This window comes from Monodelphis domestica, chromosome 8 (genome assembly GCF_027887165.1).
Source record: "Monodelphis domestica isolate mMonDom1 chromosome 8, mMonDom1.pri, whole genome shotgun sequence".
Taxonomy (NCBI): Eukaryota; Metazoa; Chordata; class Mammalia; order Didelphimorphia; family Didelphidae; genus Monodelphis; species Monodelphis domestica.
Genome location: NC_077234.1, coordinates 45,385,297 through 45,402,297, shown reverse-complemented (window position 1 = coordinate 45,402,297; position 17,001 = coordinate 45,385,297). Strand labels below are relative to the sequence as shown.

General features: G+C 37.7%; 1 protein-coding gene across 16 annotated transcripts in view; it reads right to left on the bottom strand.

The window, feature by feature from the left end:
- ATP11B (ATPase phospholipid transporting 11B (putative)) overlaps positions 1–17,001 on the bottom strand; it is a 152,694-nt gene that overhangs the window by 49,987 nt on the left and 85,706 nt on the right. For 14 of the 16 annotated variants that reach the window (XR_008914006.1, XR_008914004.1, XR_008914005.1 and 11 more), the window contains exons 11-14: positions 6,000–6,150; positions 4,437–4,634; positions 2,715–2,936; positions 842–1,017 (exon numbers count right to left, since the gene is read on the bottom strand). Coding sequence is in view for 12 of the 16 variants with exons in the window: in XM_056807473.1 (XP_056663451.1) it covers positions 842–1,017; positions 2,715–2,936; positions 4,437–4,634; positions 6,000–6,150 (747 nt within the window). In the remaining 4 variants the exon portion in view is untranslated. The remainder of the gene's footprint in view (positions 1–841; positions 1,018–2,714; positions 2,937–4,436; positions 4,635–5,999; positions 6,151–17,001) is intronic. The other 2 variants (XR_008914007.1, XM_056807485.1) reach the window with 1 other exon arrangement.

The following is a 17,001-nucleotide window of genomic DNA, read 5'->3' as shown; positions in this document are numbered from 1 at the left end:
GAACTACTACACTGTATATGTTTCTTGAGCTAAGGTTTCAAAGAATGACATCATTTAAGTATCTCCTAAAACTGAATTTATTCAGATTTCACCCTAATAGGATTCATATAATTCCTATATCTTCACAACACATTAAATTCTAAATCTCTGTATTACAATTTAAAAAATGAAATGAAACTCATTTTAAATTCTAAATCCACTAATATCTTGAAAAACTTGGACTTCTACATGTTTATAAATATTATGTAAACATATGAAACACTTCTAAACCTTTCTATGACTAGATAGTCAAATCTGGAACATAAACATTTGAGCTAATTTGTCCAGTCAATGTAAGAGGTGAGATTTGAAGTCAGTTCTTGCTCCTCAGCCTTACACAGACTTGACCTGAACCAAGATTAAGATTAGCTGCCCCAAGGATAATTGTTTTAAAAAAAGGCAAGCTCATCTTATTCTAGAATTCTGTTTAAGCTGCCTCACCTCCCCCCAATCAAATGGTGGCAAGACTTGCTGACCCAGGAATTACTCCTATCTGGCCTAAGGTGGTCAACAGAGTCCTGAAAAGTTCCTCCATACAAGATCCATTGGGGGAGGGGATGTCCAGGGCATGGCATGTGGTCTCTAAAAGGCTTGCCAACACTGCCCTAGAGTGAGCACATGAGGCTCTAGGAGCTTGCTTGACCTTGGCACTGATCTGTCTGAACCTCAGTTATGCCAGACAAAGAAAGAGAAGAGAAGGGTCCTCTTTCAGTCCTAGCGGTTCAGGATTTGATGCCAGATTTCCTAAGTACCTGCTGCCTCAGGCTGTAGGCTCCTCTGTAACTACTTTCACTCTACTCACCTTGCAGCAGCCTCAACTAAGGCTTTTTCATCTGGGGAAGCAGCATAGTACTCCAACTCTGAGGATACTGCATCGGGGTGCCAGGGCCCATCCCCAAGACCATCAGATTGGCCACTGCTGATCTGTACTGTATGACAGAGACCAACTGCTTTAAAGAAGAGATCCTGTTCCTTGATCTGTAAAAACATAATTCACATTTCTGAGACAAATAGCATTCCCAGGCAATAGCCCAGGGAGTAAGGATCTAAAAAGATGTTAGTCAACAAAAAGTGAATAAACTGGCAATCTAGGATTCAGAACAAAAATTCTGAAAATCTGACATTGCCTATAAGATTATTTGGTTTTAAAACAACTTGCTAGATTTTGATTAGATTAGTACATAAAATATTAATTCTTGCTAAAAGACTTTTCAAAACAAGACTCCAGATGCTTAAGAATTTTTTCTTGTTCTTACTCTGGTAACTGGTATTTGGAACACCATTTCTAGCTTGTGTGGAATACCTGACAACTGCTAATGACACATGCCAAACTGGCAGGCCCTTTGCTGGGGACAGAGACCCCAAATGAAGAGCAGTGCTAGATCTTCTTCCCCATAACAAGGACCTGAAGTAGGATAGCTAGCACAGTGCCTATGCCACACACACAAAAGGTACTCTTCTGAAAATCAACAAGTTCAACTGTATTGTGACTCCAGATCCCTAGTACCACCTCCAGCCAAGGTCTGCTCTGATCCCTCAGCATGGCCTGGAAGGCACTTTGTCAGACAAAACCATTTACAGGGGAAGAAAGGGGAGTGGAGAAAGAAAAGGGGGGGGGGGGATGGGGGGAGAGACAGAGAGAGAGAGAGAGAGAGAAACAGCAGGAGAGAGACAGAGAGGGAGGGAGAGTTAGTTTTTTAATTTTATTTAAAAAATTTTTCCATAGTTACATGATTCATGTCTCCCTCCCCTTTTCCCTCCCCCCTCTTAGAGTTGACAAGCAATTCTAGTGGGATATATATGTATATATATGTGTATATATATATATACACATATATATATATATCTAGTGGGATATATATATGTGTGTATATATATATATATAGTGGGATATATATATATATATAAAATCACTCAAAATCTATTTCTTTATTAGTCATTTTTGTAATAGAGTAATCTTTTAGAACCAAAACCCCAGATTATATACCCATATAAATAAATAATAAATCATTAAGTTTTCTTCTTTATTTCTACTCCCACAGTTCTTTCTCTCAGTGTGGATAGCATTCTTTCTCATAAGTCTCTCGGGAATTGTCCTGGATCACTGCATTGCTATTAATGGGAAAGTAAATTAAATTTGATTGTCCCACAATATTCCAGTTACAGTATCTAATGTTTTCCTGGTTCTCCTTATTTCACTCTGCATCAGTTCATGGAGGTCTTTCCAGTTTCCAGTTTTATAAAACCCATCAATTCATCTTTCATTATAGCACAATAGTATTCCATCACCATCATATACCACAATTTGTTCAGACATTGCCCAACTGAGGGGAACCTCCCCATTTTTCAATTTTTTTACCACCACAAAAAGCGCTGCTATAAATATTTTTATTTATAAATATTCATAAATATTTTATTTATTTATAAGGTAACCAAACAACCTTTCCCATTTTATTTATCTCTTTGGGATACAAACCCAATAGTGGTATTACTGGATCAGAGGGCATGCATTCTTTTAAAGCCCTTTGGGCAATTATATAATTCCAAATTGCCTTCCAGAAGGGTTGGATCAATTCTAACTCCACCAACAATGCATTAGTGTCCCAATGTGTGTGTGTTTTGAGGGAAGGGAAAGGAGCAGATGAGGGAGGATCAAGATCAAATATACTGCTTACCAGTTCAGTTTCACTGTCAGAACTGATTGTAAGATGGGCTGAGGGGCTAAGATGGGCGAAGCTTCTAAAGTATGCTAAACCTTCTGAAGATTCCGGTGTTGGTCCCTCTGCTACCAGTCTACCATTGATTTCTTGGTATTTTATGCCATTAATTGAACACTCTCGAAATTGCATCTCATTTTCAGTCAGAGTTCCAGTTTTATCTGTGAACACATATTCCACCTAGAAAAATGTGAAATATTACAACAAAAAATATTCTGTTCAATAACCTTGCTTTCATAGGGGTGAGCTCAGTCAAACCAAATCAATCAAATGTGATCCTTGAGTTTCAAGAGCTTCTTACTAAGTTGTGTAAATGATGGAATCAGTAAAGAGACAACACAGCATAAAAAAACCCCAAAATAATTTCTATCATGAATATTTTGAAATATATAACTTCTTAAAGTATGTAGAGAGATGTTCACTTGTGGAGCTAGTTGGGTATGTGGTGTTTATGGCTCTTCTCCAGACAGGATAGATTTCTACCGTATGTGATAGGACTTTCAGCAATTTCTGAGGCGAAACCAGAAGGATAGCTTTGAGAGCATCTAATATGAAAAATTGGGAAGTACTGGAAAAAGGAAGGCCAAGGGAGAAAGGTCTGAGGAAAAATTACAAAATATTAAAGAGTTCAAAAAAGTGACTCAGAAAGATTATTATTACCAATATTAGGATTGGTTCTAAGGAAAGAATGCAGGAAGTGAATCCCTGAGAATCTTGAGGGAACTTGGGCTGATAATTTGGTTATGAAATTAAAAAAAGAAATTCAGGATTTGCAAAAGGCTGAAGAAGCAGAGATTGGTAAGAATTTGAAGGGGGCTCTCATGTTCCTTGTTTAAAGAATATCAGAAATATTTGCAAAGCACCATAAAGCCAAGTAAGATCAAAATAAATAACTGCTATGCTGTGTAAAACTGAAGAATTCTAAATTCAACTGAATACTGCTCTCTGTGGGAGAGGGGGATAACAGGAAGAAGGAAAGAGGGAGGGTGGAAGAGGAAGAGGAAGTGGAAGAGGGAGAGTGAATATGAGAACACAGGACATCTTGAATCAGAAAACTGAAAAATGGGAACCTAGAGAAAGGGATAACCAATTACACAAAGTAACTATAGATTTGGAAGCAGATCAGAAGAGATTAGGCCCAAAGAGAATAACATGAACTGAGGAATCCCTATAGTCAGTGGTAGAAATGACATCAAAGGGAGGGTTGATATTAAAAGAAAGTACATGAAATATATTAAGACAGAAACAAAAGCAAGATAATGTAATATCCCTCAATATTGGTTTTAAGGTCATGAAATAGCTTCACTAAAGACAAGTAAAAACTAAAGACCTAGAAGGAAAAGCAGTGATGGTCAGCATGCTATGGAGGCTAGGCCAAAGAGCTGGGCCAAATGAAATGATGGCAGGAGAAAACTACTATCATTTAGCTACTCTGTAAAAAGAAACAAACATGAATATGCTTGTACAGATTGAGGAAGGAAAAATCCTCAGAGAACAGGAATACTCTCAAGGAAGAAATGAGAAGTGAAGGGACATGGTCAGAGAAAAATAAATCCTGGGCTTTATTTTTGTTCTTGGTTATGTGATGTATTTTCTAGCATCTGAAATACATAATAGCTATTGTATAAACCATGCACTACTGAACAAAAAATGCTACTGAAAAAAAGGGAGCATTTTCACCTGTCCCAGCTCTTCATTTAGATCTGAAGTATTGACTTGTGCTTTCTGATCTGTTTCTTCATGATAAAGATCAAGATCCCAGCCAATAAAAAATGAGCCAAGAAATTTCTGCATCTCAACTGTCACATAGAGTGAAATCGGGATGATAAAATTGTAGAGCACCAAAAAAGCAAGGAAGTCTGAAATAAATCTCAGAATCTGTGGGGGGAAAAAAGGTTTGTATAAGACACAAAATGTACAGGAATAAACATCATTAGAGAAAACTGTCAGAGAAATGGATGCAAACATTAGCTCTTGTCCATCTGGACCATCAGAACTTATATCTATGGTTCATCTTTTCCTTTGAGGCCATTTGATTAATCCTCAAAGCTGCCAAAGAAGGCAGGGACATTAGGCTTCTTGATGATAGTTCTCAAAAGTGATTGAAGGGAGCAGCTAGGTGGCTTCATGGATAGAGAGCCAGGCCTGGAGACAAGAGGTCCTGGATCCAAATTTGGCCTCAAGATATTTCCTAGCTGGGTGAGCTGGGATAAGTCACTTAACCCCCAGTACCTAGTCCTTACCACTCCTTTCTGCCTTGAAACCAATACACAGTACTGATTCTAAGATGGAAGGTAAGGATTAAAAAAAAGTGGCTGAGGTTGAAACTACTCTCAAAACAAGGCATTGTGCCATTCAAAGGCCTTGAATCTCACAGAATTAAATATTAAAAGTTCACTAGAACTTAAAAAAAATCATTAAGTAATTGCTGCATTTTAGAATGCCATTCAGAATGTAAATATATATCAGTTTTCCATTTTAACTGTATGAAAGATTAATTCAACACCTATTTGTGGGAAATGGAAAATCTACAATGAATGAACTATATACAACATAAAAATCCAAGTACCTTATTTTATTTTGTACATTTTTTTCTAGTAATAATTCACTTACTCAAAACTGCTTTATGATATTAATGTTTTGATGTGGGGAGAAGTTTAGAATATAGCACATTTCAGAGTTAAAGTGCATGCCTTTATGGTAAAAAACATAAAATGAAACAAAACCAAAGTTTTTTAAAAAAGGAAAGTAATTTCCTTCCTATGATCTATTACTTCACCTGTAAAATGAGAAGAATGTACTAAAGAAATTCCAAAGTTCTCCCTAACATTGTGATTTCTTTATAAGATGAAAATCTTGAGGGAATGAGGTGCTAAAGCATTAAAGAGGAGGATAGATATATTAACGTTCCATTTGCAATACAAGAGTGTAGAAATAACCTACTCATGCTGTATCCAAGTGCACTGCACTTGAAGCATGGAACCTAGGCCATCATTAGCATCTCCACGTTGGGAACAAGGTACAGCAGAACATTAACAAAGAAACAGTACTAATAAAAGGATGACTATTGCCCTCACTTCCAACCTACCAAATATGTACCTATTTAAGATACTGTTCTTTTGCAGTCACTTTTTGATGACAGATTACTATCATGGGTAATTACCACAATGGCCAGATCATTCCTAAGTTCTCTATTGCACATGGGAATGTTTCTTCATTACAGAGCAGCAGAAAGAACAGTACCTTACTGCTATTACGCTGATGCTCCGTTTTTTGGTTATACCAAGGTTCATCCCACTTTTCTTCTGCTTGCCATGTATATTTCAAGATTGTACTGATGATGGCTTCAGAAATAAGGATTATGAGATATATTATCAAAAAGGTATTCATTGATCTAGAGTGGATAAAAGAACATATGAAATATTAATTATGAGATTTGAGATTGAGTTGTTCAGTAAGTTATTAATCTATAAATATACTAAAATGCTTTTATAAATTGAATTCACATATTTAACAAAGGTAACAAATATAAACAAGGGGTCTCATTGATCCTCCTCTCTCTCTAAAGGTTAACTGTGAACTTGGAAATTACTCCACCCTACTCAGACAGTGCCTTAGGGGAAGATAAAGTTGTAAAGTCCTGATTGAACAATGAAAGTCCCCAACTCATACCTTATAGTAAAGCTAAAACCTTAAGCTAGGTTTATTTTTAGATCTAATACAAAAAGGTGTAAAGGTTAAATTAGTACCTAAAAAGGTCAAGTAACTTACAAAAGGCAAGCTTAACAAAGAGGTGTGAAGTACTCAGAAGATTTAATCTAACCAGAGAAGGTGAAAACCAAAGAAGGTGAAAACTAAGAATGGGCAGTCCTGAAAAAAAGCGTCTACTGTGATTGGTAGACGTGAAAATTTAGGGGAGGTGACATAAGAGAAAATGTCTTTAAAAGGAAGGGGTAAAAAGTCAGTTGAGGTAATTCAGTGTGGAGAGGAATTTCAGTTTGGAGTGGAAGAACTCAGCTCAGAGACGGTCTTGTGGTGAGTGATAAAGACGGACTCACTCTCCCTTAGGCTCAGGGAGGCCACTCTGACTTAGGCCTTAATTACTACTTGGCTGAGCCTAAGCAGTTAAAATTAATTTTCTCTCTTCTCTTCTTCTCTTCTCTTCTCTTCTCTTCTCTTCTCTTCTCTTCTCTTCTCTTCTCTTCTCTTCTCTTCTCTTCTCTTCTCTTCTCTTTTCTCTCTCTCTCTCAATGGGAGAGTCTATATGTCTCTTGGTATATACAATAACTTACCAAAAGGTAAGAGATTCTGCCACTTACCAGCCTTAAGAAGATCATTTTCCAGGGGCCAGCTGGGTAGATCAGTGGATTGAGAGGTAGACCTAGAGATGGGAGGTCTTAGATTCAAATCTAACCTCAGATACTTCCTAGCTGTGTGACCCTGGGCCCCCAATGCCTAACCCTTATCACTCTTCTGCCTTAGAACCAATATACAACATTGATTCTAAGATGGAAGGTAAGGGTTTAAAAAAAAAAGATCATTTACCTTCTTTGATCCTTAATTTTCTCATCAGCAAAATGGGGACCATAATACTTGCCTTATCTAAACTAATAGAGTTATTAGGAAAAATAAATGAGAAAATGTATATACAATTTTGTAAAGCATAAATTGTTACACAAATGAATGCCAGCTCTTATTATCACTAATCATTACCATTAAGAGAGGCAAGCTTAGTTTAGTAGCTAGGGAGTTAGTCACAAAGCCTGGAAGAACTGTGTTCAAGTACTGTCTCTAGGCAAATACTGGCTGTGTATCTCTTTGCAAATCATATAACTTTTCTGTCCTATAGGAACTTCTGTCAAAAATATACACTTTAACGGTCTAATTTCTCAAATATATAAGGAATTAAAGTCAAATGTGCAAGAAATCAAGCCATTCCCCAACTGACAAATGGCCAAGGGATATATATGCACAGGCAGTTTTCAGAAGAAGAAATCAAAACTATCAATAATCATGTGAAAAGGTGTTCTAAATCCCTCCTGATTAAAGAAATGCAAAGCAAAACAACTCTGAGGTACCACCTCACACGTAGCAGATTGGCCAATACAATGGTCAAGGAATATAATAAATATTGAAGAGGATGTGGCAAATTTGGAACACTAATACATTGCTGGTGGAGTTGTGAATTGATCCAATCTTTCTGGAAGGCAATTTGGAATTATGCCCAAAGGGCTTTAAAAGAACACATAGCCTCTGATCCAGAAATACCACTACTAGGTGTACCTTAAAGAGATAAAATTGGAAAATGAGGGGCTGTCCCTCAATTGGGGAATGTCTGAACAAATTGTGGTATATGATGGTTGGTGATGGAATACTATTGTGCTATAAGGAATGATGAATTGATGGATTTTTATAAAAACTGGAAAGAACTCTATGGCTATGAACTGATGCAGAGTGAAATAAGCAGAAGCAGGAAAACATTAGATACAGTAACTGAAATATTGCGGGATGATCAAATGTAATAGACTTTGCTACTAATAGCAATGCAATGATCCAAGACAATCCCCAGGGAAAAAGAATGCTATTCATACTGAGAGAAAGAACTGCGGAGAAGAAATGCAGAAGAAAAACATGATTTATCACTTATTTACATGGATATAGAATTTGGGGCTTTGGTTTTAAAAGACTACTCTATTACAAAAATGAATAATATGAAAATAGGTAGTAAGTGATAATACATGTATAATCCAGTGGAATTGCTTGTCAGATACAGGAATCAAGAAGGAAGAGGGGAGGAAGAGAACACGAATCACGTAACCTAGGAAAAAATACTTAATAAACAAATTAAAAAAAAATATATATATACACACATGCTTTAGAAAAAGAGCTAACTTACACTGTCAGAAGGAATTTTTTTCTTCTGGGAATTCTCTATACTAACAAAATTATAGGCCCCTATTCCTATTTTACAGTCAAAGAATTGTGCACAATGCCATTTAGAAAAATTCCCATAAAAAGGTTTGGCAAAAACTTTGTGTTTAAAACTGGTATTGGTTATGTAAAAAAGTTATTTGTGTAAAATATCATATTCCTTAAAGATACTGAAAGAATGAAGTGCTACTGCGATTTCTTAAAAATACACAGTTCCTGCATTTTATAACCTTAACTAAGAAACAATCATTTCATGAAAACCCTTTTTCATATATGTTACAATAAATTTTGATTAAAAATATAGATTCTTTGATTGAGGTTAATCTATTTGAAAAGTACTTTGAAGAACAGATACTTCTTGGACTATTTGCTAAAGAAAAAAAAGTCTTATCTGATAGAATCTATTTTTATTTTATTTCCTGCTATTCCCCAAAGCATTCCCTGATAATCATTTGACAGCTGGATCCTCCATGGGCCATGCTAATGCTCCACTCCAGTCTTTGGCTCATGCCATTATCCACAGTGGAACCACTTCTCTTTTGTTTATCAAAACCATCCCCCATCTTTCAAGATCCCAACTGTCTCACTCCCTCCATAAAATCTTTCCTACTTCCTCCAGACTACAGAAAGCTTTTGCCTCTCCGACCATATCTATTAGGTATTGATAGCTTTGGAATATGTTGCCTGAAAATAGGTAACAGAGGGTGAGTGGGAAGGGAATACGCAACTATACTGTTTATTATGTACCAGGCACTTTGCTAAGTACTTTACAAATATGATCTCATTTGATCCTCACAACAACCCTGAGAGGTAGGTACTATTATTGTTTTCATTTTATAGTTGAGGAAACTGAGGAAGACAGAGATTAAGTGACTTGTGCAGGATCACACAGCTAATATGATAGGATTTAAATTAAATTTCTGACCCCAGGACCTGCCCTCTCTCTATCTGGATGCCCTTGAGTAGTAATAATTAAAAAAGAGGGCAAGTTGGGCAATAGGACAGTTATATGTTTCCTATTAAGCAATAAGCCGAATTTTCCCTCAGCTGTCATGTGCCAGTATGCAAATATGTGAAAAGCTGTATACCTACCAGGTGATTTGTTTGCCTCACCTTGAGGTTATAGCCAAGGAGAAATGAATGCTCTAAGTTCAGACCTACATTCTCTCTTCCCTTGATCTTGTTAACACACACACACACCCCACCTTCAAAAGATTCCTTTTTCGAAACTGCTGCCAACAGATCCCCTCTCCCTCTAAAGGTACAGTGGAATGAGCAACAGAATTGTAGTCAATGGATCTGGGTTCAATTCCTGCCTTTGTTGTGTACTCTAGTTGTGATTTAAGACAAGACATTTAACTAGTACAGATTTCAGTTCCATCATCTGTAAAAAGAGAGGTTGGCACTAGGTGGGCCTCTCAGATGCCCAACAGCTCTCAATCTATATCATCAATCTGTTTGTAGAAAGAAAGCCTGTAATCAGCGGAAATAATGACAAGTAATAGACATCTCAGAGAGAGAACCAATCCTTCAGCAGGAACTCCCTTCAACCTCCCTAAGAAGTGGCTCTTCAGTGAATGGCCTCAAGAAACAGTCAGCCCTAACTGCCTGCATTTCTCATTTGTCACCTCTACCTCTGTTTGGGGACAAGCAGAACAGGCTAATCCCTCTGCCCCAGGACAGTCATTCAACTATCATTCCGTGTCCCCAAGTTCCACCAGCCTTTTCTTCTTTAAGTTAGACACTTCCATCCTTCTAGCCCTCATTATCCTGTTCGCTCATCCTCTAATTGGTTATCCATGTTGTTCCTAAAATGCAGCACATCTAGAGTCAAATTCAATTTTTCTTAATGATCAAGCCAAGATAGAAAGTTTATATCAGAGCTCTCTTATTTTGGACACTAGTCAGTTAACTAATAAACAAGCATTCATTAAGGGGTGGAATGAGGGGAACAAAAAAGCAGTCATGTATATAGAAGGTACCAAAAAAATGGAAAATAGTCTTGGAGAGAAGGAATTAGCTAGCAGTTCAGAGGTCTGGAAAAATAGATCTTTCAGCAGGAAGGATTTGGACTGATTGGAAGAAACTGGAAAAGGGAGAAGGTGAAAGTGAGGTGGGAGAACACTCTGGGGATAAGGGACAGCCAGTGAAAGGAGACAGAAAGGCACATGTAAGAAATAGCAAGAAAGACAATGTCACTGGATTGTAAAGTACATGGAGAATAGTGAAGTATCTGAAGCCTGGAAGAAGGAGACGGTTAGGTTGTGGAGGACTTGAAAAAGGCAACTAGAATCCACTGTACTAGAACCAGGGAGCCAAAGGAGCTGATGTGGTCAGACCTGCACTGCATGAATATCACTTTGGCAAATGACTAAATGGACTGGAGAGGGAGAGAGAAGGCAGGAACACCAATCACCAACTACTGCCATGGCTTAGGCATGAGTTAACAAGGGCCTATGTTGAGGAGGAGGAGAGATGTTTGTGAAGGGAGGGAAGACAAGACTTTGATACAGATTGGATGCACAAACTAAGAAGACATCAGCTTTTCAGTTGCCAGATCATACTTGCTGACAGCGAGCTTGTGGTCCACTAAAGCTGAGGTCTCTTTCAAAAGAACTTTTGTCAATCCAAGTGCTTAGAATATGCTGGGTACAAAAGAAATGTAAGGCCGTGAAGTGCCACTGTGAATAACCTGGGTTACAGAGAGCTGAGTTCCAATGCAGCCTCAGACAATTACTAGCTATGTGACCCTGGGCAAGCCCCTTACCTTCAGCTTGCCTTCATTTCCTCCACTATAAAATGGGATTATGGGGAGCATCCACATAGCAGATGATATTTCTAAAGCACTGAGCACAGAGCCTGGCACATAGCAGGCTCCTTTCCCTTCCCCTCTGACACTGCTCTTAGCTTTTCCTCCTGGATACTTCCCTCTCTAGGATTTGGTGAGGCTGAGCTCCTGGTTCTCTTCCTTCTGTCTGTCCTGACTCCATCTCCAGCCCCTGGCTCTCCACTGCCACCTCCAGGTCCTTCTTCTATCCCCATCACTCAATAACTTCTCACCTTGAAGGCTTACTATGCCTGTATCTACCACTCAATCACAATTCTGGTACCCATTTTCTCAATAGCATCCTGTTCTCCTTACTGAACTCGTGCCTGGGTCACTGCCTTTTTTCTCCTGAATTCCTGCCCTCATGTGAGATGACTTCAACATATATAGTAATGGGTCCTCAAAGATCCTATCAGAGTTCCCATGACTTACTCCGCTACTCCATTTCAGTGTCAGCTAGTCAATAAAATTTCATGTGTTAGGCACCATGCTAAGCAATGGAGAGACAAATAGAAAAAGGCAGTCCCTGCCCTCAAAGAGCTTACAGTCTATTGGGAAAGTCATATAAAAGGAAACAGAAAAGTTGTGGGGTGGGATGGGAGCCAGGGAAACTATTTTATAAGGAGACAGAAGTCAGAGAAGCCCAAAGTAGTACAGTCAGGTGGGAAATGGGATATGCTGAGCTGCTTCTTTAAATGGGAGTTTTGGGGTTCATGGCTCCATCCTCCAATCAAAGCCCCAATGTGTGGTGTTGCTGATGGTTATAGCCCTGATCCTGTCATCCCCCAAATGCACTACTTCCATGTCTACCACCTCTAAAATTCTATCACCTGAATAAAAACTGCTTTAATTTCACCATTCCTTCTACCTTGTAACTTCCCACATCCTATTCTTCATTGATGCCATGACCCCATAGTGGGTAGTCTCTTTCCCTTCCTCATCTTGGCCCTTTGGTGAATCAATTCAACCTGCCTTGCCCTCCTCATTGAAGCCAGGGTATCAGTCCTAGATTACTCCTACCATCCATTGCCTCTACTTCTACATATGTCCTGATGAATGAAGCTGGAGAAAATCATAAAATAATGCTGATGGGTGGTTTTGTCTACTACAAATGTATGTAACTAAACTCAACTGAGCCCTCACTCTGGCAAAGCAATTTTTAAGACAATTCCTTAATTAATACACTATCCCACTGACTATAGCAGTTCTTCCAAACCTTTTCATCACTCAAACTTAATAAACTTACCCTTCTGTCACTCTGAGCTGAAAGCCATGCTTCACATTTTACTGAAAAAAAAAATCTGAGTACAGTTTCCATGAGTTTCCTTGTTACTTCTTCTCATTATCTACATCACCCAGATGCTGTTTGCTATCTACTCCTCCATCCTGCTCACATGATGAAGTAGCTACCTCTCCTTGCTAAGGCCAACCCCTCTACATGCACAAGTAATCCAGTTCCATCTTGTCTTCTCTCTCTTTTTTTAAATTCAATTTTGAGTTCTAAATTCTTCACACACACACACCGATTGAGAAGGCAAAGAAAACAAAAGTACAATATAGACATGTATACTTAAGCAAAATAAATTTCCACAATAGCAAAGAAAAGGACAGAAAGAAAATAATTTCATCTCTCTAGGTACTTATGATACTATTCTCTCCTAGTTTTTCTACCTATCAGAATGCTTCTTCTCAGTTTCCTAACACAGTCCCCAAAGGGTTCCATCCTGGGTACATTTCTTTTCTCCCTTTATTATCACTTGATGATTTAAATCAGTTCCCATGGATTCAATTATCATCTCTATGCTGATGATTCTTAGATCTATTTGTTCAGCCTTAATTTCTCTGCTGATTTCCAATCTTGTATCTTCAAATGCCTATTGAACTAACTCTATTTTCTGTTGATGTTTTAAACTGAACATGTCAAAAACTGAATTTATTATCTTCCTCCCAAGCCCTCCTCTATTCCAAACCTTTCTAGTAATATAGGGGGTACCATCATTATTGCAGTCATGAAACCTGGGTGCCATCCTCTCTATCTCAATCCACGTATAAAATCTGCTGCCAAGTCCTATTGATGTGACCTTCACAGCATCTCTCAAACAATCACATTGTAAAATGGAATTCTTAATACTTTTCTTCTAATTTAACTGGGGACCTGGAAGTCCTTTTATCATAGAGATGTATAAAGATACACCAGCTGACAGTGAAAGGAAGTAGAAAGCAGAAAGACAGGAAGTCAGGCAAGAAGGGGATATAAAAAAGGCCAGAGAGAGGACTGAGAAGGGCTTTTTGACTATTTGGTGGGTTGGGAGGTAGTTCATCATTGGTTGTTGAGGGTTGGTTGGTCACTGGTGGTATGGGTTAGTGATTAGTAGTTAGTGGTTGTTATTAAAAGTAGATATAGGCAGTTTTAGATAGTAGTTATAGACAGTTATAGGTAGTTATAGGGTAGCTCGTTAGGCAATTTCTCTATCTCTTTCCCATATTTCCCTCCTTTTACTATATTCTCATTAAAGCTAAACTTTTTAAAAGCTGCTCTCTTATTTTGTCAAACTCATAATTTAACTCTTACATTTAATTGGTGAGCCACTTAGGAGTCAAACCTAGAATCTTCTGATTCTTTCCCTCATTTTTTATTAAAACTATCTCTACTGGAGTTAGTTACTTTGATCCTTTACATTAAAAAAAGCGCCATCTACTGGAGTTAGTTACTTTGATCCTTTACATTAAAAAAAGCGCCATCTACTGACAAAAAGAATTGCAAGCACAGCCCAGTTTCCTGCCTATTTCAAACAGCTCCCATTCATGGAAAACATTACCATGCTCACACAGCTTCAAGTTTTAGGATGTCTTTTCTTACTACTGGGTGCACTTATCCTTGCTGTTATAGCTTGAGTAATCGCAAGATTCAGAAGGGAGATTCATTCCTCTTACTATCTAAGCATGCCCAGCCTCTACAACACATCCAATATGGGGTTCATCTACATTATGTTCAGTGCAGAAATTCACCTCGGTTTGAGAAACCCCAGAAGTGTGTCCAAAGGAATTTAGATGGATGATGATACTAGGGAGGGGAAGGAACCTCAAAGAGTCTGGAGGTGAATTTTAAGACTTTTCAGACTCCATTGCCTTACTGATGTTAACTGTTTCAGTTTGTTCCCCTCCAAATAGTGAAGAAGTCTCTAACACAGATATTGGAATTAGAGAAAAGGACCCCTGAATTCAGTGCCTGTATCCTGATTGTTTGCTTTAAAATTTAAAAAGTTCACATATTGATCTAATCTAATATAGTCTGTAACAATATGTCATTTTCTGCTACTGTGTTTTGGCCATTAGCTATATGTTCTGTTACATGGTCTATTTCTATTGCCCTATGACCGGATTGGAGAAAATACCATTATAAAAGTCTATAAATTACTTGAAAAAACCCTTTTCTGTGGCAAAACCATAAGTCCTTATGGATGCTGGGTTTGTCACTAGATCCACTGAGGTCACACATTAGCTTAACAGCCTTTTGTTCCTTTTTGCCTTTAATTGTCACAAAGATGATTATGGATGGACTCCATCAAACTGGCTGCAACCTGTATACAACCTTTGGAGAATTTAATGAGCTAAAGATTTCAATTGATATTAAGGAGTCTTTAGAAGTGATTTTCAGATATCTAAGAACACCATTACCTCTGACTGATGATAATTTGCCTACCTTTGACTTGTGTGTAACAAGAGGTAAGGGTCCATTTAGTAGTTGAAGTGAAGTGCAATAGCACTATTGTATTTCCTCACCTCCTCATTTATAAATATATAATGGATGAGACATCAGAAGTGATTTTGACTATTGTATTCCCTTCCTCCACATTGCAAAGGATGTTGTGTAATTAATATCTGTATCCTAGAACTATAATTCCCAGCACCCCACTCTCCCCATCTCACGTTATGTGCTGACATAGGGAGGATATAAATTTGGTGTAGCCCTGCCTCTCTCTCTCTTCTCTTCCTGTCACGGCTTTGGTGGAGTGGGCTTTTTAAACAGGCAAGAAAATTTAGTCACATGGTCTTATTTTGTTAGATAATTACCTTTTTATTCCTTTACTTCTAGTGATTATTAATAAACTTTATAAAATATAATTCTTAGAGTTGCTGGACATTAATTTAAATCTTACAATAGGACATATAAATAAATGCCTTTTATGGCTGTTACAGTTTCATACCAGAGGAGGAAGGTTTCCCAAGGGGCTTGGTTACCTCATGATGGGTTATAATCTGATCCAGGAGGTGGGCAGGTTTTCCTAGGGGGCTTGGTAACCCCAGGATGGCTCCCGGAGGGAGAATTTCCCATGGAGTCTAGTGGCTCCTGGATGGTTTTTATATTTGTAACTCTTCAGCTTACTCTACCCTTCCACCAGAATGATCTAGATTCTTGGTGACATTTTAGAACCAAAAGGTTTTCATCAGCAGTACTGAGGTTTTTTTTTTCCCTTTTTCCTTTCTGGTTTCTTCTGCCAAATTTTGGAAAGATGGCAATAATAGACTTTTAGAAATATCTCATTGGCTAGATGGATTGGCTAGATCTGGAGAACTTGTGACAAATATTCATAAGCTTCTAAGGTTTTTAAATGTCACACACGAAGTGGCTATATAGAGACTTATGTGAATCCTAATATAGCAGGTTTGTTTGCTATTGTCATTAAATGTGTTCTTATGTATAAAGATTGTAATTGTATAATTATTATGTAGTATTTGCTCTATTTAAATTGATATTTCAGGTTCTTATTTTCCATAGAGTATAATTTCATAAAAAATCTAAGGTTTAGGATTGTAATTATTTGTAATTATAATTGTATTTTGTAATCTGGGGACTGTATTTTGTAAAATCCAAGATTTAAAATTTTTGAAAAATTACAGGAAAAGAAGCTCACTAACTCCCCAAATCAAGGAAAATGAACTGTTTTAAGAAGACGCCATAAAGAAACCTACACTGCATCCGAAGATCTAGAATCAACTGTGGGAAGTATTGATCGAAATGAAGGGGGTTGAAAGCATTTAATAAATGTAAACTTCAATGCCAAAGGGGATTGCCCCTTAATTGTTTTTTGTCAATGCACCTATCTACCATTGGCTTTCTTTTCTTTCTCTCTTTCCCTCATATTATTATAGTTTTCTATTAGAATGTATAATATTGGAGGCACCTTTAATTAGAACATTTTTACAGGTATAGATATTTATGCTTATATGATTCACTGGGGAGACTAGTGTTCCAAGGAATCATAGGGGGGATTGTAAAAGGGAATTCTTAATCCCTTTTTTCTAATTTAACCCGGGACCTGGAGGTCCTTTTACCAGAGATGTGTAAAGATATACCAGCCCACAGTAAAAGGAAATAGAAACCAGAGAAACCGGAAGTAAAGTAAGAAGGGGATATAAAATGTCAGCACAGGGACTGAGAGGGGTTTTTTGACCTTTTTTGGGGTTGGAAGATGGTTGGTAATT